Consider the following 24,190-nt stretch of genomic DNA (forward strand, 5'->3'; position numbering starts at 1 on the left):
GTTGCAACTGCAAGGGCTTGGGCAAGGGAGGAAGCCTGGTATGTGGCAGTCCCAATGTCATGGGTGGCCACAATCCATTTGTCATAATGTTCATTTTTTAGTCCCTGGCATGCTTGTCTGTGCTCAGGGGTCATCCCTTCCCAGACAAGGCTGTTTAAAAGCATTGCTTTGGCTACAGAATCTGTTATTTTTCTATCTAAGCTGGCCTGCACTCAGTATGAAGTCTGGGAGAGCCTCAGTTGGTTTTTGTTTTAAAAGGTTAATGAAGAGGTCTCTCCAGGCCTGGTGGACAAGGGGGTTAGGCGGTCCCAGGCCTGTAATGCACATAAGCGAATCTGCTCAATACAGCCAGCAGGAATTGCAGCTTGAATTCCTGTGGAGAAATTGCCTTGACCAAAAAGCTGGTCATAATTCCAATCTATAAATCCAGGTGGTGGATCCTGCCCTGGTTGGGGTCTCAGCTGCTGATTATGAGTGTCATTTCTTTTAGCTTGCATTAGGCACTCATCTCTAAATAAGGCTTCCCATTGTACAAATAATGGACTGGGGAGGGTAGATCTACAAATGTCTCTCCAATCCTGGGGAAGCAGATTAGTATTAAATGGCTGTAGTATAGATTTAGCCCATGGAGCATGAATGCCATCCTCACGTACAGCCTGGCGCAATTCTTTAAGTTCTGCAGCTGGGAGTGGATACCAGGCCAGTGGACGTTGCCTGGTTATTTGTAAGTTAACAGGAAAAGCCTCTACCGGTGGGATTTGGGGGTCCTGAGACCGCTGAGGCTGGCAACTTTGAGGCTGGCAACTTTCATTATCTCTAAGGTTATACAGTTGCTCTGTGGCTGTAGGCAGGGGGTGGACGTGCTGCAGGGCTTGGAGGCAGCCGAGGTGGAGGGGGAGGGGAATTTACCTGAGAATCTTCGGAAGCTTTTGAAATTTGGGTGTTAGTATCTGGGCTTGTTAAATCAGCAAGAGGGGGGTGAGGATTAAGTTTGTTGATGGGTGGGTTTTGTCTGGCTTTTGCTGAATCTGCTACTGGGCAATTTTTAGGGTTTTTTGTTTTTTATCATTTGAACCTTCTCCTTTATTATATTCTGGCGTTTGTAAGCTTTCCTCAATCTTAGGTGGGTTTTTTAAGCATTGCTGGATGGCTGCCATTATCGGGAAAAAGGAGAGAGGGAAATTAATGTCTTTCTTGGATTTCTTTTTTATAAGCCAATGTGCGAGAAAGTGCCAGACCTCTGGATCAGATATGTCTGCTGATAAGATCCAGGGTGCAAACCAATACACCTCATTCCAAAATTTTAAGCTTTCCTCTTTGGAAATTTTAAGTCCTCTAGATTTGAGCAGGGTTTTAAGAGAACGAATTTGGCGTTTTTTTCTGGCGTGATGCTGAATTCCCCATTGTAAGGGAGGTGTTTTTACAGCAGTCTGACACTAGAGGGCTTGGAGCGTCCTGGCAAGTCACAAGCCTCTAGGTTTGCAGAAAAAAAAAAAATGTCACTTTAAATCTTTTGTTTTGGGAGCCGCTCTGAGTTCCCAGGTGCTCGGCTGCTGGATCAGACGGGAAAGTGCGAGGCGGCTAAAGCTGGGTGTCCGTGAGTCGATGACGGAAGTGAAGTGCTCCCCGGAGAGGCTGGATCACCGGCAGTAAGACACAGGACTCAGCTTAGTCCATGTTACAGCCCTTTATTAAATGATTCTGCTTGGCTTCAGGTCTCAGTGTTTCAGCTCCTAGCTCCTAGTGATCCAGCTCTCTATTATTGAGGGAAGACTAGGATATTTTATACCATGGGGGTAGTGGTAAAAGCTTTAGCTGATAGGCACTTTGTGAGACACCCTATTTACATACGGAAGTGAACTCCTGCCAGGTTGCCAGACCGCCAGAAAAATCACACAGGAAAGCATGGCATTTCCAGAGCCAGAGGCCATGTTTATGGTAGGGCATTTGTGGCGGTCACTTCAAAAGGTGAGTCAGGAAAATGCTAGGAAAGACACACTGCTGTTAAAAGGAGTCTCTGCATTTTGAACCGAGCCCGTGGGCTATCCGGACATGGAAAAACTACTACTTTACACAGCAGGGGTCCCCAACATTGTAGGGAGTCAAGAGTTCCCTATGCTTTCTCCGTCCTAGGTGGGTCCCATCGTGGAGTTTTCATATCAGGGGCTCAGCCAGGTCCTGGGGCAAGATGAGTCACCCCATCCGCAGTGTACCTCCACCCATTCTTGGTCTTGGTGTGAGGTAGTGAGGCGAAGTTTGCATCGTCTTCTGATGAATAGATGGACTTCTCTTGCAGGGTAGGGGCTGGCAAGGTGACTACCATTTCGATACTTTCCAGAACTGCTGTTTGACAGCTAGGTCTGCCCTTCTGTTGCCCTGGGCCTCTGGGGAATCCCCCTTCTGGTGCCCTAGGCAATGAATGATAGTCTCCAGGGGAGCCAGAGGGCTGCGAGCAGGTCCAAAATTTCTTGTTTATTTTTGATGATTTTTCCGTCTGCTATTAGTAGCCCCTTCTCTCAGTATATGGCTCCATGGACATGCGCTGTAGCGAAAGCATAGCAACTGTCTTTGTAAATGTTAACAGTTTTATCTTTTCCCAGATGTAAGGCCTTGGTTGAGGCAATCAATTCAGCTTTTTGGGCTGAAGTCGTGGCAGGCAATGAAGTGGCCCATTTTGTTAGAGTCAAGGTGACTACCGCTGCCCCCATGTTCTTGGTTCCCTCTCGCATGACACTGCCATCAGTGTAGAAAGTGGCATCTGGATCCTTCCATGGCATGTCAGTCAGGTCCAGTCTGATCCATGTATCTGGTACAGGATCTTGGTGCACTCATGTGGGATCTCTGGTGCTGGGTCAGGCAGTAGGGTAGCTGGATTGAGTGAAGTGCTAGGGAGGAAACTTATGCAGGTGTGGGGTGGGGTGTTAAGAAGCAGCGCCTGGTAATGAGTCAGCCTAGCTTTTGTCATCCATTGGTCTGGAGGATTCTTAAGTACCCCTTCAATAGAATGAGGGGTGGTTATAGTTAAGGGCTGACCCAAAGTCAGCTTGTCTTTGTCCTTAACCAGGAGAGCAGTTGCAGCAATAATGCAGAGGCAACTGGGCCATCCAGCTGCTACAGAGTCCACTCTTTTTGACAGGTAAGCCACCAGCCTTTTCCAGGGTCCTAGTTGCTGGGTCAAAACTCCTTTTGCAACTCCCGATCTTTATCTACTTATAGTTGGTACGGCTTGTTGATATCAGGCAGAGCCAGAGCAGGGACCTTCAACAAAGCTTCTTTAAGGGTTTGGAAGGCTCCGTCCTGTTCACCTGTCCAGCGAAAGGACTCTTTTGTCCCTCTAGTTGCCTCATATAAGGGTTTGGCCAACTCAGCAAGGCCTGGGATCCAGAGTCTACAAAACCCAGCTGATCCCAAAATCTCCTGGAGTTGCCTCTGAGACTTTGGAGTAGGGATGCTGAGAATAGTCTGTTTGCAGGCTGGGGACAGCCATTGTTGGCCCTCCCTTAAAATATATCCCAGATAGGTCATTTGTGAGGAGCAGAGCTGGGCCTTTTTGGCAGACACTTTATAACCAAGGTGATCCAGGGCTTGAAGCAAGTCCCTTGTGGCTTTCTCACAGGAAATCTCGTCCTGTGCTGTGACTAGAAGGTCATCTACATACTGGAGAAGGCACACTTCTGTGTGGGAGGCACGTTACTCACGTAAGTCCTGGTGGAGGGCCTCGTCAAAGATGATAGGAGAGCTCTTGAATCCTTGTGGTAACCTGAGTCCAAGTGAGCTGGCCACTGAGCCCCTGGTCTGGATCATACCATTCAAAGGCAAAAAGAGGCTGGCTTCTGGACTCAAGGGCTAGGCTGAAGAAGGCATCTTTCAGGTCCAACACTGTATAGACCTTCAAGGAGGGGCTAAGAGAGCTCAAGAGAGTGTATGGATTAGGTACTGTTGGATGAGTGTCCTTGAGCCTTCGGTTCACCTCTCTCAGGTCTTGGACTGGCCTATAGTCCTTGGTTCCTGGCTTCTTAATGGGTGGGGGGTGGTGTTCCAGGGCAACTGTCAGGGTATCAAGATGCCATGCTCTAGAAGATGGTTGATGTGTTTGGTGATGCCTGCCTTTGCCTCAGGACACATGGGATATTGTTTTATCCAGATGGACTGTGCTCCTGTTTTTTGGGTCACTACCACTGGGGGCCGTTGTTTGGCCAACCTTGGTGGGTTAGCCTCTGCCCATACCCCTGGTATTTGCTTTTGGAATTTAGGACCGGGGACGGCTCAGAGGTGGGCAAGGGAGTGAAAATCCTGAATTCATCTTCCAAATTGAGACATAATACATAAGCCTCCAGTTGTCGGGTGATAATTACCTTCATGGCAGTAAAGTGTATCTGGGCTCGCATTTTGGTTAGGAGGTCTCTGCCTAGCAGTAGGTAAGGGCACTCAGGGACTACCATGAAGGAGTACAAGACCTTTTTGTTGCCCAAGTCCACAGCCCGTTTCGTGGTCCAAGGGTGCTGGGCCACCCCGGTAGCCCCTTGAACCCAGGTGCACTTATTGGTTAATGCCCCCATTGGTCTCTTTAATACTGAATATTGAGCCCCTGTGTCTACCAGAAAGTCAACCTTCTGCCCCTCCACCTGTAGAGTTACCCAGGGCTCGTGGTGGAGGGTCCTCAAGCCCCGTCCCCCTCAGTCCTCAAGTTCAGCCAGCTCCAGAACCTTCGGACCCTCCCTTCTCTTCTTTTGGGGGCATTCTCCTTTCCAATGGCCCAGTTCCTTGCAGTATGCACACTGATCCTTCTTGGGGGGGGCAGTCCCCATCAGGGAGGTCTGGTTCCTTGGGCCTGGGCTTTTGGCCCTAGGCTAGGGGGTTTTCCTCTTTCGGCTAACAATATCTTGGCCAGCCCATGGGTCTGTCTTTCCTCTGGAGTTTCCCTATTGTTATAGACCTTAGTGGTAACTGCAACTAGTTCAGATAAATTTTTACCTTCAAACCCCTCGGGCCGTTGGAGTTTCTTTTTGATGTCTGGAGGCGCTTGACTCATGAAGGCCATATTGACCGCCATTTGGTTCTCGGGAGCCTCAGGATCCAGGGGAGTATAAGTTCTGTAGGCCTCTAGGAGACACTCTAAGTACGCCCCCTGGGCCTCTGTCTTTTCTTGTATCACCTGACTTACTTTGGACAAATTTGTGGGTCTCCTCACAGCAGCCTGGAGCCCTCCCATTAGAATCTGGTGATAGACCTTCAGGCGCTCCCTACCTTCAGTGGTATTGTAGTTCCATCCCACCGCAGGTTGGGTGAGAGGGAAAGCTGCTGCTATAAGATCTTCATTGTCTATTGGGCGCCTATCATCCCCAGGGACCATTTAGTGGCATTTCCCTTCTGATTCAGTCTCTCTCCTCCATGGTGAAGAAAACCTATAGTAACTGCTGGCAGTCATCCCATGTGGGCTGATGAGTAAAAAGTATGGTGTCCAGAAGGGCCACAAGGGCTTGGGGTTTTTCCGTGAAGGAGGGGGTTTGTAACTTCCAGTTATGCAAATCACTGGTGGAAAAGGGGAAGTAGGCCAGGGGGGCCTCTCCCTGTTCCTGGGAGGGGGGCTACCTCCCTCAGGGTCAAAGCCCTGACAACCTTATCTCCCCCTTTTGAGCAGGTATGAAGTGGGCTGGGGCTGGAGGCAGGCAGGGGAGCCAAGGGTGATGGGGACTGGGAGGAGTCAGAAGATGATGTACCCTGATTCTCTGGCTGTTCCGATCGTGAAGAGGGAGAATTGGACCTACGGGGTGTCTGAGGTTGGCCCCCTCGGTGCCCCCCCCCCAACAAAGGCGCCATGTAGGGCGGCAAGAGAAGAAAATCATCCAGTGGCGCTGAAGGTGGAAGGACCTGGGGCTGAGGGGGTCCCAGTCGACCTTTCTCCCTGACGGGGAGGAGGGTTGCAGCAGCCTTGAGATCTAACAGGGGGCACGAATGGGTGCAACCAGTCAGGGGAGTCTGTTACCAGATAGCGCCAGCCCAAGATGTAAGGGATTTGGTCACTTTGGCCGGGTGTGCTGAAGACAACTCCGTGAATCCTAAAAATAAGAGTCAAGTTAAAAGAACTCTCTAGGGGGCCATTCCACATCTAAGGATGGCCATTGGAGAGAGCAGAATGTCCAGAGGCAGCTGGGCTTGACTCGGATCCTAGACATGGTTGAGGCCGCCTTCCAAAAGTCTGAGAAAAGAACTAGTGAGGCAAACAGAAAGCAAAAGCGCCAACAACAGTCAGTCAGGGTCTGGGAAGGGCAGATCTGTGGGGAGGGAAGTACCAATTCGCAGTATGCAGAGTCAGCTGAAGAAAGGACTGCTCCTGTTCCTGACCCAAAGAGGTAAGGTAGAACCTGTCATCTGCCTGAGGAGGAGATAGGGTGTCCCCTAGTCTCCTCTGGCTCAGGGATCAATAGCGCGTCTGCCTGATCCCTGTTGAGCCCCAGTTTTTCATCCGGACACCAGAAAAATTCAGAACCAGAAAGTGACTTACCAAGGCCGGCTCCCCCGGGTGTGCACCTTTTCAGGTGTCTGTTCCAATTTTCCTGATCCCGGATGAGCCCCCCAAATTTTGGGTCTGAGAATCGGGAATAATTGAAGACAGACCAAGGAAAATTTAAAAGAATTTATTTAAACAATCAGAAAAATATTCCAGCTAGCTGGGGCTATGACTCCCATGCCAATTGTGGAGTCCAGCCCAAGTTGCAGTTAACAAGCATTTTTATAGGGCAAAACCACGATCTTTATTCTCATTGGTTAGTTCCCATGGTCAGACCACGGGTCTGAATTTCATTGGTCAAATTTTTCTGAGTTAATGTGTTTCAGAGACTCTGACTGTTATCTCCTTGGCCAGATGTGCTGTTCCTCCCTGATTGGTGGTCCTGGGTTCAGGCACTTTCTGTGCTGATCTAATCTTAACAGCCAGTTTCCAGTAAATAGTAACTTATGGTTCCAGGAAACAGAAATTTAAAGTTTCTGGGAAACTGAAACTTATTGTAGCTGACATAGCTTGTACAAAATGGAGTTGATCTGGTTCCTTCATAAAACACATCTTGAATTTATTTTTAAGTTTCCAGTTTCAAACTTCCTTTATTTCTACCTCTATATAAAACCATGCCAACTTCTTAATAAACTTTATAAAAATGTATTCATTGAGCAGAAGGGTTTGTTGTCATTGCTGTCTTGTCTTGATATAGGGTCTTTCTAGCCTATTGAACTCAAACTTGAGAGCCTTAAAAATTCAATTCCTGCTGGGTGTGGTGGCGCATGTCTTTAATCCCATCACTCAGGAGGCAGAGGCAGGCAGATCTCTGTGAGTTCAAGGCCAGCGGGGGCAACAGGGAGACCCTGTCTCAAAAAGACCAAAAAAAAAAAAAATTCAATTCCTATTATTATTATTATTATTAATTATTATTATTTGGCAGTGCTGGGGATTGAACACAGAACCTTGAACATGCTAGACAAGTGCTGTACCACTGAGCTATACCCTAGCCCAAGTGCAAGTTTTAAATTTTCATATGTAACTTAGTCTAAGTAGAGAAGATGGATTCTTCTTCAAATTCCAAGATGGTAAATGCAGTGTTCAGGAGCCCCTAAGACCACCTTACTTTTGATATCAACCACAAGTTTAAGACTTTCCAAAAATCACTGTTGGGTTTGATTACTAGGATTCACACAACCAGAAAAGTCATTATATTCATGGTCACCATTTATTACAGTGAAAGGGTCTATATTATAATGAGCAGAAGGAAGAGACGCATAGAATAGGGTTTAGTCACATAGAATTAGGTTTCTTGCTATGGAGTTGCATGTTTATTACCTTGCATTAGAGTTGTACAGACAGTACCTAATTTTCAGGCATGATGGGTACATGGCAGTACACCCGGAACACAGGTATCAATCAGGGAAGCAAGCTCATCTTGTGTCTTTTAGGGATGTTCAGTCACGTATATGAAGTTGGCCACTTGTGTGGCTGACCTGATGATCTTCTAACCCCTCCAGAGGTTGAACTGATTTCATGGCCCAAGATCCCCACAGTAAGTCTCATTGTTAACATAACTTTCAGGTATGTCCTAGCCATCCCAGTTACACAAGGATAATTTCTTGTCAGACAAGTGGTTCCCTCCTAGCAGTACATGGCAAAGACCAGATTACGCTTTGTGCTAGATTAAACCTTTGTTCACAATAAGTAAGATGCATGAAAATAAAAGGATGAAAAGTAATTTGAACTCTACTACTGAACTACATCCCAGCCTCATCCTTCTGTTTAAATAAAAGAGGATAAAAACCTATGTGGTGGCACACACCTGTAATCCCAGTGCTCAGGAGGCAGAGGCAGGAGTGTTTGAAGTTTAAGGTCATTGAGGCCAGCCTTTGATACTTGAGACCTTGTCTTTAAAAAAATTTTTAGGGACTGGAGAGATGGCTCAGCAGTTAAGAACATACTGTTCTTGCGGAAGACCTGGGTTTGAATCCCAGCACCCACATGGCAGCTAACAACTGTCCATAACTCCAGTTCCAGGGGATCTGACAGCCTCTTTTGTCCTCTGTGGGCATTACAAGACACAGTGCACTTACCTACATGCAGGCATAACACACACATAAAAATAATAAAAAAAAATTTTTTTTAGCTAGGCATCCACACTCCTTTAATCCCAGCACTCAAGATGTAGAGGCAGGCCAACCTCATCTACACAGTTAGTTCCAGGCCAGCTAGCACTACAAAGTAAGGCCCTGTCTCAAAAAAGAAAGAATTAAAGAGGAAAATCAAAAATGATAGCTCGTACCTATAATCTCCGCACTCAGAAGATTGAGGCAGGTTAGCCTTGAGTTTGAAGTCAGATTGGCTACAGTGTGAGACTCTGTCTCAAAAATATAAGGCAAACTGAGTGGGGCATGTTGGCGCACACCTTTAATCCCAGCACTCAGAAGGCAGAGGTAGAAGGATCTCTGTGAGTTCAAGGCCAGCCTGGTCAACCCTAGTGTGTTCCAGGACAGCTAGGGCTAAAGGGATATATCTATATATGGAAAACTGAGCATGTAATCTCATCACATGCCTAGAATCTCATCACTCAGGAAGCTGAGGCAGGGGGAATACATAGTAAGTTCCAGGATAATCTGGGCTACTGAATGAGACCCTGTCTAAAAGGAAAACCCTACCATCTTCTACTTATGGAATTTGTGAATTTAGGTCTTAGAGATGTAGCTCAGTTGATAGTATGCTTGCATAGCAAGCACAAAGGCCTGTGTTTAATTCCAAGCACTACATAAATTGGGCATGGTGATGTACCCTGTAATCCCAACACTCAGGAGACAGAGCACATTGTGTTGCCCAGGCTGAACCCAGTCTCCTAAGCTCAAACAACACACCTGCTCAACCTCCCAAATAGCTGGGACTATATGATTTGTTATACCAGTGATTTTTTTTTTTTTTTTTTTTTTTTTTTTTTTTTTAGAGATATGAGTTTTTTTTTATATGTTTTTTTTTTTTTTTTTTTTTTTTTTGGTCTTTTTGAGACGGGGTTTCCCTGTAGCCCCAGCTGGCCTGGAACTCGCTATATAGATCAGGCTGGCCTTGAACTCACAGAGATCTGCCTGCCTCAGCCTCCCAAGTGCTCTGATTAAAGGCGCACACCACCAATCCCGGTTTAGCAGTGATTTTTTTTTTTTAATAGAAAGTATCTTATATGTGGAAATAATTCACCTGATGTTTGGTTGAATTCAAGGAGAGCTTGCAATAAAATGTCTGGAATGGAAGGACACAGAGAATTCAGTGGGTTTGCCATCAGAGCAGAGTTGTGCTGAAAGAGATGTTGTATATTTATAACTCAGTAACTCACTGTGATTGACACCCTCTAGAGTTGTGAGGAAACTTTAGTTTTAATCCCAAATGAGTGGAAGAACAGGCTGATATCTCCAGAAATGCCACTGGGAGGAGATTCTGATTGACCCCAGGAAACAAATGCAGTCCTTCTGTTTCAGCAGCATGTAGACTATGAGTGTCCACTACTTTTCTCAAAGCATGAATTTAGGATTCACTTTTTTAATTAAAAATTTAAGGAGGGTCTCATGTAGCTTAGGTTGGCCTCAAAATCATGTAACCAAAGATGACCTTGAACTTCTAATCCTTTTGCTTCTCCCTCCCAAGCCTGGGATTCCAGGCATGTGCCACCATGAACAATTTAGGATTCACATATATAATTGAAAAGAATGTAGAAAAGAGAGACCAGAGGATGATGGTTGCAGGATGTGTGATATGTGACTTTTTTTTTTCCAGCTTAAAATTCATCTGGACTCCTTATGTGTGCATGTTAGCAGCATTTGGTGTTTGTTCCCCCGAACTTTGGATGACACTTTTAAAGTGGCTTCGATTAAAAACTGTACACCCAGTATTGTTGGTGAGCCATTGTTATTTTGTGTTTACTACTTGTTTCTCTTCCAATTATATAAAATTAAATGCTAGGGCCATTGAGATGGCTCAGTGGGTAAAGACACCTGCCCTCTAGCCCAATGCCTTGAGTTTGATCCCTGGGACCCACATGGTAGAAAGACAGAACCCATTCCTGTTGTCCTACACATACACACACACACACATACACACACACACACACACACACACACACACAAAGACATAAATGTAATTTTAAAAATTGAAAATAAAATGCTAGTAAGTGAAAATTTAAATAGCCTAAATAAATCAGATAATGAGTTATGGCTAGAAAACTAGAAATGATAAAAAATTTAAAAAACAAGTTTTTTTGTTCTTATTTTTGTTGTGAGACAAGATATCATGTATCCCAGGCTGGCTTGGAACTCACTGTGTAGTAGAGGAAGATCTTGAACTCTTGATCCTCCTGCCTCCATTTCTCTGGTAATGGGATTACAGGTATGTGTCACCATGCTCAATTTATATGGTTTTGGAGACTGAATCCAGGCCTTCTTGAATGCTAGGTAGGTACTCTACCAACTGAGCTACCTTCTCAGTTCATTTTGCTTGCTTGTTTGTTTTTGAGACAGAGTTCAAAGAAACGTGGGCCAACCTTGAACTCACTATGTAACTGAGGCTAACCTTGAACTCCTAATCCTTCTCTCTACCTCCCAAGTGCTGGGTTTATGGTAGACATGCGCCACCATACTTAGCTTTTTTTTTTTTTTTTTTTTTTTTTGAATATACTGAGATGGGGTCTCATACTGTAGCCCAGGCATCATCAAACTCAAAACAATCTCCTGTCTCACCTTCCCAGATTCTGAGATTATAGCCATGAATACCATTCCCAAAATTTGTGGTTTAAAACAAATACATTTCAATCTGTACTACTTAAAAACTAAACAGCAGAAATTGAAATGAGTCAGTAATCTAATAGGCTATTAGGAATTTTTTAACTGGTAAGAACTATTTGCTTATCGGAAAAATTTAAAGATAATCTTTGTGAGTTCAAGGCCAGCCTGGTCTTAAAAAAAAAAAAAAAAGATAATTTGGTAGTTCTCTTTATTTTTATTTACTTTTTAAATATTTTATTATTTTTATTTTATGTGTATTCGTGTATTGTCTACATGTAGGTAAGTGCACCTGTGACATGCAGTGCCCGAGGAGGACAGAGAGGCTGTTGGATCCCCTGGAACTGGAGTTATGGACAGTTGTTAGCTGCCATGTGGGTGCTGGGATTCAAACCCAGCTCTTCTGTTAAAACAGCCAGTGTTCTTAACTGCTGAGCCATCTCTCCAGCACATTATTTATTTATTTATTTATTTATTTATTTTTGGTCTTTTTGAGACAGGGTCTCCCTGCAGCCCCAGCTGTCCTGGAACTCACTACATAAACAAGCCTGGCCTTGAACTCACAGCGATCCACCTGCCTCTGCCTTCCAAGTGCTGGAATTAAAGGCGTGTGCCACCATGCCCAGCCTATATTTTTATTTTTAAAAGAGTTCTTATTCTGTTACCTAGGCTGGCCTCAAATCTGTGGCTACAAATCTTGTCTCAGCCTTCTGAAGAGCTGAGATGACAGGCACATACCACCACACCAGTGTTAGGGTTTACAGTATCTTTCTTGGTTTTGTTTAGAACTATGGTATGTTTCCCACGCAAATATTTACACTGTTCTACTTTTGCTTGGAATAAAGATAAGTAAAACACTAAAGTCAGGATTGAAGCCCTCATCTATAATCCCAACACTGGTAGGCTGAGGCTGTAAGATTCCAAGTCTTGAGGTTAGCTGTGGGTATGCATTGAGATTCTGTCTCCAAACTCCCTCCAAAAGAGTGGTGCTGACATGCAGCCCAGAGGTGGAATACTTGCCTAGCATTCCTAAGAATCTGGATTGGATCCCTAGCACTGGAATGTGGGGAGCTCCAGTATACTTAATAGGCAGGTGAAATTTCATGATGGTTAATTTTCCCAGAGTGAGGCTTATCCAACTGTACTCAGATGTTCTGACCCCTGTTACTTTCCCAAGTGTGTGCATCTCAGCAGTGTGTTTTCTAGTAATGAGTGAGAAGGAAGTGTTTATATTCTCTAATTTTTTTTCCCTAATGTTCTTTTGAAGGAAAGGAAACAGCACCACCACCACCACCAACAACAACAAAAAAACCTGAAAACCACTACAAATAGGAGAATACAGAAGAAGAGGCTTAGGAGGGAAGATGATAAATTATGTTTAAAGTAGTCTTGTTAGTGGAGTGTGGTGGTGCATGCCTTTAATCCCAGCAAGTGGATCTCTGTGAGTTTGTGGCCAGCCTTGTGTACATACCTGAGTTCCAGGCCAGTTGGAGCTACAGGGAGACCCTGTCTCAAAAAGCGCTCCCCCCAAAAAAAACCCCAAAAAGGAGTCTTGTAATTTTTCATTCTTAATCCCACAATAATTTATATATTTTCATTTTAACATTCTGTGCTGTTTCACTGCCTTTTTTAAACTCTTCATGTTGAATTCATAATTACTAGTAAGCACCTTATAACATGGGGCTCTGGCAAAAGTTTCACATGTTGGGGCTGGAGAGAGAGCTCAGTGGTTAAGAGCTAGTACTGCTCTTGTAAAAGACCAAGTTTGGTTCTCAGCACCCATGTTGAGTGGCTCACAACTGCCTGTGACTCCAGCTCCAGAGGGATCTAATGCCTGTAGCCTCTTCAGACACGTTCACTCACATACTCATACACAAGATACACACACACATAAATTAAAAATAAATTTTAAAGTTTCACATTGGTATTTACTATTTGAAATATTACTATGAGCATTAATTTTGTTGTTGTATTTGTTTTCTTTCTTTTTTTTTTTTTTTCAGACAGAATCACTGTATATAACACAGAGTGGCCTCAAACTCACACTCCTCCTGCCTCACCCTTCTCAGTTTTGGGATTTCAGGCAGCCATAAATTCAAATCAACTAAGCATTAACTTTTTTTAATGGTCTACCTTAAATTTATATAGTAAATATTTATATCTCTACCAAGAGCTTTATATGTACTTTAATCTTCACTCGTCTCACTTTGTGAACTAGATTCATGCTGACTTCACTTTCTCAGACTGAATTTTCTTTTGGTCTTTTTGAGACATGGTCTCCCTGTAGCCCCAGCTGGGCTGGAACTCACAGAGATCCGCCTGCCTCTGCATCCCAAGTGCTGAGATTGAAGGCATGAGCTAGCATGCCTGGCTCTCAGACTGAATTTTATGACTACAAGGATGTTCAGTTGGTTATGCTAATAATACCTCTAAAGTATATTCTAAACCTCTTTTGTTTTAATATTTTAGGCCCTTATTCTGAGTATGGCTGTTCCCACTATTATAGGTCTCAGTTTCTGGAAAGAGGTAAGAAAACTGATTTTTTATATTATGAAAATGTCCTTATCTATAAGGTAGTAATACTATAATATGTGTATAGGAAGCTTATATCAAAACACTGTCCTAACAAAGGCTGCTGCTGCCTCCCACCATCCCCCAAACAGAAGAGTCAAAACTTTTTTTTTGAGACAAGGTTGCTTTATGTAGTCTTGGCTGGCTTGGAACTTGGGCAGTGTTCCTGCCTCAATCTGTCACATATGGGATGACACATGTGCTACCAGAGCTAGCCCAAAATATTCTTAGAATGCCATCTGATGCACTCCTCTATAATCTAATGCTATTCAGTTTATGATTAAAAAAGAAAATTGCTGAATAATAGGTAGGTCTTAATATTTAAATATATTTTGGCAACCCCAATTTTTTTTTTGTCTAATTAGTGAATTAACTATAAATAGATTATTTGGATTAAAAAGAATGAATATGCTGGGCTTGGTGGCACACGCCTTTAATCCTAGCACTCCAGAGGCAGGGGTAGGTGGATCTCTGTGAGTTCGAGGCCACCCTGGTCTACATAGTGAGTTCCAGGTCAGCTGGGGCTATAGAGGGACCCTGTCTCAAAGAGACAAAAAAAAAAGATAAAGAATTGTTAAATAATTTCTACTTTGCAGATTAAAGGAATTTTAGCTTTTGGTTTTTCTTTTACATTAATGATTTTTAAAATAAGGCTGGTAGGAGAAACCAGGATCATACAGAGGTCCTTGTGTAGACATCTAAAGCCTACTTTAAGAATGACTAGGTCTGTGAAAGAGAGCAGATACGTGACAGTTTTCCATGAGTATAGTGTATAGTATGGTTTGTCTTAAGTTCGTTTTTTAGATTACTCTGAAACAATTTTAAACTTCCTAGTTACTTACACCTTTGGGTATTTTGTTTTGCATTTTAGTTTTTTCCAAGATTAATTACAGAATTAACGGAACTACAGGAATTCTATGACCCAGATACAGTGGAACTTATGACGTGGATAAAGTAAGGACCAAATTGCCCAAGACTATTGTTAAGCTATTAACTATTGCATGCTCTCTAATGGAGTCAAAGAAAATCATAAATTATTTTCTATATTCTTATAAAATTCAAATTATTACTTTGTAGTTCTAATTTTCTAATTAAACTCACCTTAATGTTGAAAATACATTGATAACTATGAGATTGGCGGTTTCTCATTGCCACATACCTGAAATGTGAAATTAACAGGAGCAGATAAACTTTTCTTTAGTCTTGAGTAGAAGGTGAATAACTCAGGGACTCAATAGAAGGCTGTACTGTCAGTAAAAACATCTAGTAACAAAATATCCAAAAGAGACATGTCTCCTTGCATCAGCAACAACCACAACAATAAAAAGTCAAATTCATTTCTGAATTTGTAGTGGATTTGAATTCCTATGGGGTAGGAGTTTGAAATTATACTTGTTTGATCTAGGAAACCTGAATTAATAAAATGAGCATAAGGAGTCATTCTGAGTTGGTCTGAAATATCTGGTACATTCTCAACTCAGGTTACACAGAATTCCATAAATATATCACATAAGGAAATAATTCTGCATAGCAAATATCAACTATTATTTGTGATAGATAACAGTGTCTGATAATAAAATTTATATTCTTTATTTTGCTGTAACAGACTGTTATAAACTTTAGTGGATTATAATTAATGAGCATTTTTTATTTTGCACAATTTTGAGAGTCATCAGGTGGTGTGGACAGTGGGGAGCATTCTTCTGGCTTGGGCCAGCTTAGGTGGGACTAGGTAGTGTGGCATACCTCCTTTGCCTGCCTGTGTCTGCCTAGGTGTCAGCTGAGGGAATCAGATTGACTTGACCCATGATCTAGGTATGTGGGCTTTTTTATGAGGTAGTAGCTGTGGAGTTCCCAAGAGCAAACAGAGTGGGTACAGTTTAATGTCAAGCATGTTATAAGTCTGTCTATAGCATTTTTCTATCATCCTTTTGACATGGCAAATCATGTAGCTAAGCTCAGCATCTCTGTCTATGACCATAGCTAGGGAGAAAATTACTGCAATCATTTTGTTGCCCATCTACCCCTGTACAGAAACTTTTAAGTACTGTATTGAAAATTGTATGGGCTGGAGAGATGGCTCAGTTATTAAGAGCACTGGCTGCTCTTGTACAGTGCCTGGGTTTGAATCCCAGCACCCACATGGTACCTAACAACCATCTGTAACTCCAGTTTCAGGGAATTCAATGCCCTTTTCTGACTTCCTTGGGCTTTGCATGACATGGGTACACTTACACGCATGGAAACAATACATTCATATACATAAAATAAAAATAAGTAAAATTTTAAAAAAAAAGAAAAAGAAAAAAGAAAATTGTTATGGATGTAGTAAAGAAACCAAAACAAGAGAAGGGGTTGAAACACTTTAAATAGCTTGGAAGCTGCAATCAATAAATAGATGCTTTCCTCTCTAGCTTCTCACATCTTGCTCCAATCACCTCAAACTAATCAGACTATGAGACTCTCCATAGGTGGGGAGGGGCAGAGGGAGACAGTCACTCCTCCCACACAATCAGTCAGCCTTAACTGCATGATGGGGAGGGACTAAGGATAGAAACAGGAGAAGCTAGGGAGGGGGAAGGTACTTCTCCATCTTGGACTGGCCAGCAGCCCTTTAGGAAGCTGCAGCTGAAATGTGGGAAAAAAGGCCCAAGGGTGCTCATACCTTTGTAAGTACCACCTCGCTGCCATCATAAGCTCTGTTAGCAAGCCCAGTAAATGCTTTTAGTCCCTGAAAAAAAATGATGCTAATTAAAACAAAGTTTAGGAAAATCAGTAAGGGAGAAAAAGACTAGAAAAACATTAGTTCATATATTTAACAAAGACATTACTCAGATTATGCAAATAACATCTGGATCTCAACAAAAATATGTATTTGAATTAAAAGAGGAAAAATTCTTGAACATGTATGTCAACTGAAATATGTAAGTAACTAATAAATATATTAAAAGTTTTCAACATTGTTACCAAGACAAGGCAAATAGTGCTGGGAGGGAATCTTCTCATGAACAAGAACAGTACTTGTATCCAATTAAAGATGTGTTATTAAAACTAACCCAGTATAACACTCATTAGCACAAAATGAAGTTCACTGTGACATTTTTCACATGCATGTCACTGTGCTTGCTCACATTTGTTCCATCACTTTCCTTATTCCAAGGAAAGTTCCCGTATGTCTCCATGTGTTGCATTTTTATTACTTCTAAAGTTAATTTTAAAAACTTTATGTTTTCTCCTTTGATCTGTAAGCTATTTGCACAAGTCTAATGTTTAATATGTTTTGGGTACCATGCCATTGATGAGTTTTAATTATTTAATTAAATTTAATTATTTAATTCACAGATGAGCCCTCTATGAATTCTATCACTTGAAATTCCTGAGTCTTTTTTGATGGGCAACTTGCAGAGTAATCAGTGACTCACACACACACTAGAAAAAGGAGGGTACTTTCAGCATTTGCTGAATAAAAATGTTAATTAAAAAAAGAACTTGGAAGCCATGCCTGGTGGCTTACACCTATAATCTGAGCACTTGGGAGATTCAGGCAGAAGGATAACAGTGAGTTTGAGACCAGCCTGAGCTATAGAATAAGACTCTGTTCAAAAAAAGAAGGTGGGGAGGAACTCAAAAATGTTCCTGAGATTGAGAAATTTATTTATAGAATAGGTACATAAAAATGAGACTAAGTCCATAGGAAATACACAAAAATTCAATAAAAAATTTGAAAAATGAGACTAAGTCCTATTATAAAGTCTCTTATTATGATAAAGATATTCCTTGTATGTCTAAAAATTGTTTTTAGGGGGCTAGAAAGATGGCTCAGTGGTTGAGAGTACTGCTCTTCCAGAGGACCCGGGTTCAATTCACAGCATCCACATGGTACCTAACAACTATCTGTAACTCTAAGAGCACTGCATGAAAAAAAATTTTTTTTTTTGTCTTTTTGAGACAGGGTCTCTCTGTAGCCCCAGCTGTCCTAGAAGTCACTACGTAGACCAGGCTGGCCTCCAACTCACAAAGATCTGCCTACCTCTGCCTCCCAAGTGCTGGGATTAAAGGCGTGCGCCACCACGCCCAACTTAAAATTTTTTTAAAATCTTTTTTTTTCAATATTTTATTATTTTTTTATTTTTTATGTGTACAAGTGTATTGCCTGCATGTATGTGAGTGCACCCATGTACAATGCCACGGAGGTCAGAAGAGGGCTTCGGATTCCCCTGGAACTGGAGTTAAGGACGGTTCATAGCCGCAGTGTGGGTGCTGGGAATCGAACCCGGGCCCTCTGAAAGAGCAGTCAGTGCTCTTAACTGCTGAGCCACCTCTCCAGCCCATGAGTGTAATTATTTTGTCTTATGTCTGTTTCTTCACTACTGAGTCTTCCAAAGCTTAGCCCTATCCAAAGCATAAAGTAGCTAGATGCTGAATAGTGCATACTTGGAGTGAATAAATAAAGGCAGGGCTGAAAATTGAGCAATGGTAGAGCACTTATATTTAGAGAGTATGTGTGTGTGTGTGTGTGTGTGTGTGTGTGTGTGTGTGTGTGTGTATGTCTATGCATACAGCACATGTGTGGAGGTCAGAGGACAACTTGCAGGAGTTGATTCTCTCCTTCCACCATATGGTCCCAGGGGTCAAACTCATGTCATCAGGTCAAGTACCTTTTCCTGCTCAGCCATTTTGCTGGTTCAGTAGAGCACTATTTCACCATGTGTAGAGGCCCTGTGTTTGATCCTAACACAATAAAAATGAATTGAGCAAGAGAGGGAGGTAAGAGAGGGACAGTGGGAGGAAGGAAGGAATTAGAGCAGTCCTTTGGAACTTGTTTGTAGGTTTCTCATCTTATAAGTGACATGCATCTAAAACTTTGTATCATGATTCAGTGTCGAAAGGTCCTATATGAGTATGTGGAGACAGACTCAAACAGGGATTGGGAGGGCTGGGCGTGGTGGTGCTTTAATCCCAGTGCTGGGGAGGCAGAGGCAGGCGGATCTCTGTGAGTTCTAGGCTAGCCTGGTCTACATAGCGAGTTCCAGGCCAGCTGGGGCTACAGGGAGACCCTCCCTGTCTCAAAAATACAAAACCAAAAAACAAAACAAAAAAACAATAGGGAAGGTGAAGGAGAATAGATGATCTGGAAGGACTTGAGTTAGTTATATTGGTTAATATTTACAGAACATGACTTTGAGAACTAGCCACTCTTTCTGACATAGTATATTCTTGATCCTTATCTCCCTGTGCTCCCTTTGTTTAAAAACATTTTTGTGTCTTTAGGACTCAAAACAGTTGCTGGCTCAAAACATATACTAGGTGTTGAATCCATTTACATTAATGATCTATAAGTGAAATGAGCTGAAGAATGACACTGAAATCTAAGTATACTATACATTGTAAGTTGTGTGGTATTTCAGAGTCCATATAAATCAATGATCTTCAAAGCATACTTGCTTTTTTATTGTTTGATCTTTTGGTCCTTTACAGAAGGCAAGCTCCTGTTGCAGCTGTGTTTGCAGGAAGCCCACAGTTAATGGGTGCGATTAAATTGTGTACTGGATGGATGGTGACAAGCTTGCCTCTTTATAGTGACGATGATCTCCTCAAGAGAAATGAAAATGTAAGACATTTTAAATTCTTCATTTGGCTCTCTTTTTTACAATACTCCATAGTTTTGTATAGTTCTGTACTGTGTTCCTAATTAGCTAGGAAAATCCAAATAATTTTAGAAGACCTAATATACTTTCATTTTTAAAAGTTGGGAAGTTGAGGCAAGAAGATTACTACAAGTTTGAGGCCAGCCTGGGCTACGTAGTGAGTTCCAGGTTAGCAGAGGTACATAGCAGGACTTTGTCCCAATAAAGAAAAGGAAAACAAAGGAAAAGAAAGTTCTATAATATATTTAACCAAGACAAATTCTAACTTCTTTGTTTTGTAAATAATTGTGGCAGAGAGATGCCACACTATGGCAATGCCTGCACAAAGACAGCTTGACCCTTTGGTGTCAGTTAGAACCAGGAGTGAGTCTGATTTTTTCTGTGAACAAATCTGAGTTCCCTCAGAACTGTCCCCTGAACAAAGGACTTGCTCTCTATTCATTGAAACAGTACATCCAGCATGGCACTGGAAAGAAATGTGTATCCTGTCTTTTTTTAAAGGACATTGGATTTACGGACAGTTGTTAGTTGCCATACGGTGCTAGGAACCAAACCTGGGTCTTCTGCAAGAGCAACCTGTGCTCTTAATTGCTGAGCCCCTTCTCCAGCTCAGAGGAACCTGTCTTATCAGAGGATTTTCCCCTTTCTGACCCCTACTGACCCAGAACAGCACATGTAACCACAACAGATGTCATCAATCTAGTCCCATATGCTATTTGTAACATGACAGGGGATAATTGATTGCTTTCAAGGATATTCCCTGCTTTTAGCACTGATATTTTCACAACACACACACACATTATTCTGAGCCAAGAGCCAGGAAGGATCCTGAATGATTAAAGCTCTATGTTTAGCTTACAAGAGCAGCCCATGGCCTAGTAAGATTGTTGACATTGTAATCAAGCTGAGATAGTGTTAAAAGATCAGGTGTGGGGCACACGCCTTTAATCCCAGCACTTGGGAGACAGAGGCCAGCCTGGTCTATGTAGTGAGTTCCAGGACAGCTGGGGCTACAGGGAGACCCTGATTCAAAAAAAAAAAAAAAAAAAAAAAAAAAATCTCAAAACAACATAAGTTTAAGTCTGATTCCAAGGTTAGGTAAGATTCCACTTGTAATAGAAAGCCTTCCCAGAAAAGTCATTCCTACAAAGAATACTGCTGAGTTTCTATGAGAGACATTTATTTCTACAGTTTTCAAAGGAACTCATGGATATTTCAGAAACATTCTTTCAAGGTATCACTGTTCTAATGTTGAAGGAAGTCTGTCAATGTATGTCTCTATACACTTTGTTTTTCGAAGCTAAACTTCTATCAATTATTTTAAAAAAACTGTGGGGCCAGGTGTGGTGGCACTTCCCTTTAACCCCAGAATTTGGGAGGCAGAGGCAGGCCATCAAGGCCAGCCTGGTCTACATCAGGCCAGCTGGGACTACAGGGAGACCCAAACAAACCAAAATAAATAAATAAAAAACTGTGGGGCTTGGAGATGGCTCAGTGTATAAAGTTTATAAAGTGTTTGCTGTGTAAGCATGAGGACCTGAGTTCAGATCCCCAGTATCCATATAAGAGCTGGGTGTGGAAGTGCACACCTGTAATTCTAGTGCTGGAGAGGCAGATATGGGAGGACCCTGAGTCTTGCTGGCTGACTAGTCTAGCCAAATCAGTGAGCTCCAGGTTCAGTGAGATATTCTCTCTCAAAAATCAGATGGACATGTTTACTTCAATAGCACGTATACTAAAATTAAAGACTATACAGATAATTCGCATGGCCCCTTCGCAGGGATAATGTGCAAACTTATGAAGCATTCTGTATTTTAATATTTTTATTATTTAAAAAAATTTTTATGCGTATGAGTGTATTTCCTGCATGTATGTAAGTACACCTGTGTTGTGCAGTACATGCAGAGGTCAGAAAAGGGTATCTGATCCCCTGGAACTAGAGTTAGGATAGTTGTTAGTTACTATTTGGGTGCTGGGAACCAAATCCAGATCCTCTGTAAGAGCAGCCCCACCCCACCCCCAGTGCTCGTAACTGCTGAGCCATTTCTCCAGCCCCATTTATTTTTTTTAATATTTTATTTATTATTTTTATTTTATGTGTACAAGTGTATTGTCTGCATGTGTGTGAGTGCACATACATGTATGTGAAAGTTCATCCTTGGCCTCCACATGCACAGTCACACATGCACATGTGTATACACACACACATATACACACAACATTTCCGTTTAGCTAGGCGTGCTAGCATTCCTATAATTCTAGCTCTTTTGGAGATAGAGGGAGGAAGATTGAAATTTCAGGACCAGACTAGGCAATTAAGCAAGACCCTGTTTAAAAAGCCTGGAGGGCTGGAGAGATGGTTCAATAATAAGGCAGATAATCTAATTTTTAAAAATATTTCATTTATTTTTTATTTTATGTGTATGAGTGTACTTCCTGCATGTATGTGAGTGCACCTGTGTCATGCAGTGCTGCAGAGGTCAAGACAGAGCTTCAGATTCCCCTGGAACTGGAGTTAAGGACGGTTTGTAGCCACCATGTGGGTGCTGGGAATTGAACCTGGGTCTTCTGCAAGAGCAGTCAGTGCTCTTAACTGCTAAGCCATCTCTCCAGCCCCAGATAATCTAATTTGTAAAATTAAATTAAATTTATTTTTGGTTTTTGGGAGACAGGGTCTCTCTGTAGCACCAGCTAGTCTAGAATTTGTTTTGTAGTCCAGGCTGGCTTTGAACTCACAGAGATCTGCTTCCCTCTGCCTCCTCAGTTGCTGGGATTAAAGGCATGCCCCACCATGTTCATCAAAATTATTTCTTTACTTTTATTTTATGTGTCTGAGTATTTTGCTGTATGTAAGTAAGTGTACCCATGTCATGCAGTGCTTTTGGAGGACATAAGAGGGTGTCAGACTTGGAGTTACAGATAGTTGTTAGCCTCCATGTGGTTGCTGGGAACTGAACCTAGGTCTTCTGCAAGAGCAGCTAGTGCTCTTAACCACTGAGGCTTCTCTCCAGCCTATAATCCAATTTTCGAAAATGGGCAAAGGATTTGAATGGACATTTTTCCAAAGGGGAACTAGAAATGACCAATTTGCATATGAAGATACGACATTTCATTAGCCATCAGGAAAATGCAAATCAAATCCACAATTAGATACCTCTTCAGACCAAGTAAGATAGCTAAAATCAAAAGGACAAATAATAACAAGTATTGACAGGGATGTGGAGAACTTGAACTAAACCAAACCCTGTACACAATTTGTGGGAATACAAAATGGTATAGCTGCTTTGTAAGCTAGCCTGGCAATTCTTCACAAATAATCACTGGGTTCCTTTATGACCCAGCAATTCTGCTAGATAAAATACCCATGAGAAATGAAAATATATGTTTTGCACAAAAACTTGTACATGAATATTCATGTATACCATTTATTTATAATGACCTCAAAAGGCAAGCAACTCGAATGTTTATTATGTGATGAAAGGATAAACAAAATGACTTATCCTTACAATATAATATTATCTTGCTCTAAAGAGGAATGAAGTACTTATACATGCTACAATATAGATGAATCTGACAAGCATTATATTAAGTGAAAGAAGCAGTCACAAAGGAACACATGTTCTAGATTTCATGCATTTGAAATGTCTATAATCAGCACATTTGTAGAGATAAAGTAGACTTGGTTGCCCAGGACTGAGGGAGATGGGTTAGAAGATGAAAACTGAGATATACAGGGTTTCATTACAGGGAAATGCAAGTGATCTAAAATTGTGTTGGTGGAAATACTAAAACCACAAGTATGTGAATTATATAGTATTTAAATTGTATTTAACTTTTAAATTATTTTAATTTTTACATTTTTAATTATGTGTGTGCTCATTTTATTATGTGTTTGTGTGTGTGTGTGTGTGTGTGTGTGTGTGTGTATACACAGAGTCCAAAAGAGTTCAGATCCCCCTAGAGCTGGAGTTTCAGGCAGTTGTGAACTACCTGATGTGGGTTCTTGTCTTCAGGAGCTGTACCTGGCTTTAACTGCTGAGCCATCTCTCCAGCCCTGTGAATTATATTTTTAAAAAATATTTTTTATTTTATGTATGTATGTGAGTGTTTTACCTGCATGTATGTAAGTGTACTCTGTGTGTGTGTGTGTGTGTGTGTGTGTGTGTGTGTGTGTGTGTGTTTTGTGTCCTGTGTCCTTGGAGGCCAGAAGAGGGCGTGTCAGATTTTCTAGAACTGGAGTTACAAATAGTTGTTTGCTGCCATGTGGGTCCTGAGAACCAAACTTGTATCCCTAACAAGAGCAGTAAGTGCTCTTAATTGCTGAACAATCTCTCCAGACCATGTACTGTATTTTAATAAAGCTGTGTGATTTTAATTAACTGGAGCTTTCAATGTCTTATAAATTTTATTTTAATTATATCCTTTCAGATTTATCAAATCTATTCAAAGCGATCTGCTGAGGACATTTATAAAATACTAACATCCTACAAAGCTAACTACCTTATTGTAGAAGATGCTATCTGCAATGAAGTGGGAACCATGAGAGGCTGTAGGGTTAAAGATTTATTAGATGTTGCAAATGGCCATGTAAGTAACCATTTGAAAAGCTCATTTTTTTTTTATAAGAAAAGTCACCTTATTTAGCCTTACAGTCTTCAAACTTCCATTGTGTAACTTCACTA

General features: G+C 41.9%; 1 protein-coding gene and 1 non-coding gene across 2 annotated transcripts in view; both read left to right on the forward strand.

Moving 5' to 3' along the window:
- Dpy19l4 (dpy-19 like 4) overlaps positions 1-24,190 on the forward strand; it is a 100,149-nt gene that overhangs the window by 73,294 nt on the left and 2,665 nt on the right. The window contains exons 14-18 of the mRNA XM_008847842.2: positions 10,289-10,409; positions 13,759-13,815; positions 14,732-14,814; positions 19,339-19,471; positions 23,937-24,095. Of these exons, the coding sequence (XP_008846064.1) occupies positions 10,289-10,409; positions 13,759-13,815; positions 14,732-14,814; positions 19,339-19,471; positions 23,937-24,095 (553 nt within the window). The remainder of the gene's footprint in view (positions 1-10,288; positions 10,410-13,758; positions 13,816-14,731; positions 14,815-19,338; positions 19,472-23,936; positions 24,096-24,190) is intronic.
- Positions 21,222-21,325, forward strand: LOC115072848. Its single transcript, XR_003851852.1, has one exon. It is a non-coding gene; the product is annotated as a U6 spliceosomal RNA (small nuclear RNA).

The sequence above is a fragment of the Nannospalax galili genome, unplaced genomic scaffold (genome assembly GCF_000622305.1).
Source record: "Nannospalax galili isolate Female #2095 unplaced genomic scaffold, S.galili_v1.0 scaffold183, whole genome shotgun sequence".
In the NCBI taxonomy this organism is placed as follows: Eukaryota; Metazoa; Chordata; class Mammalia; order Rodentia; family Spalacidae; genus Nannospalax; species Nannospalax galili.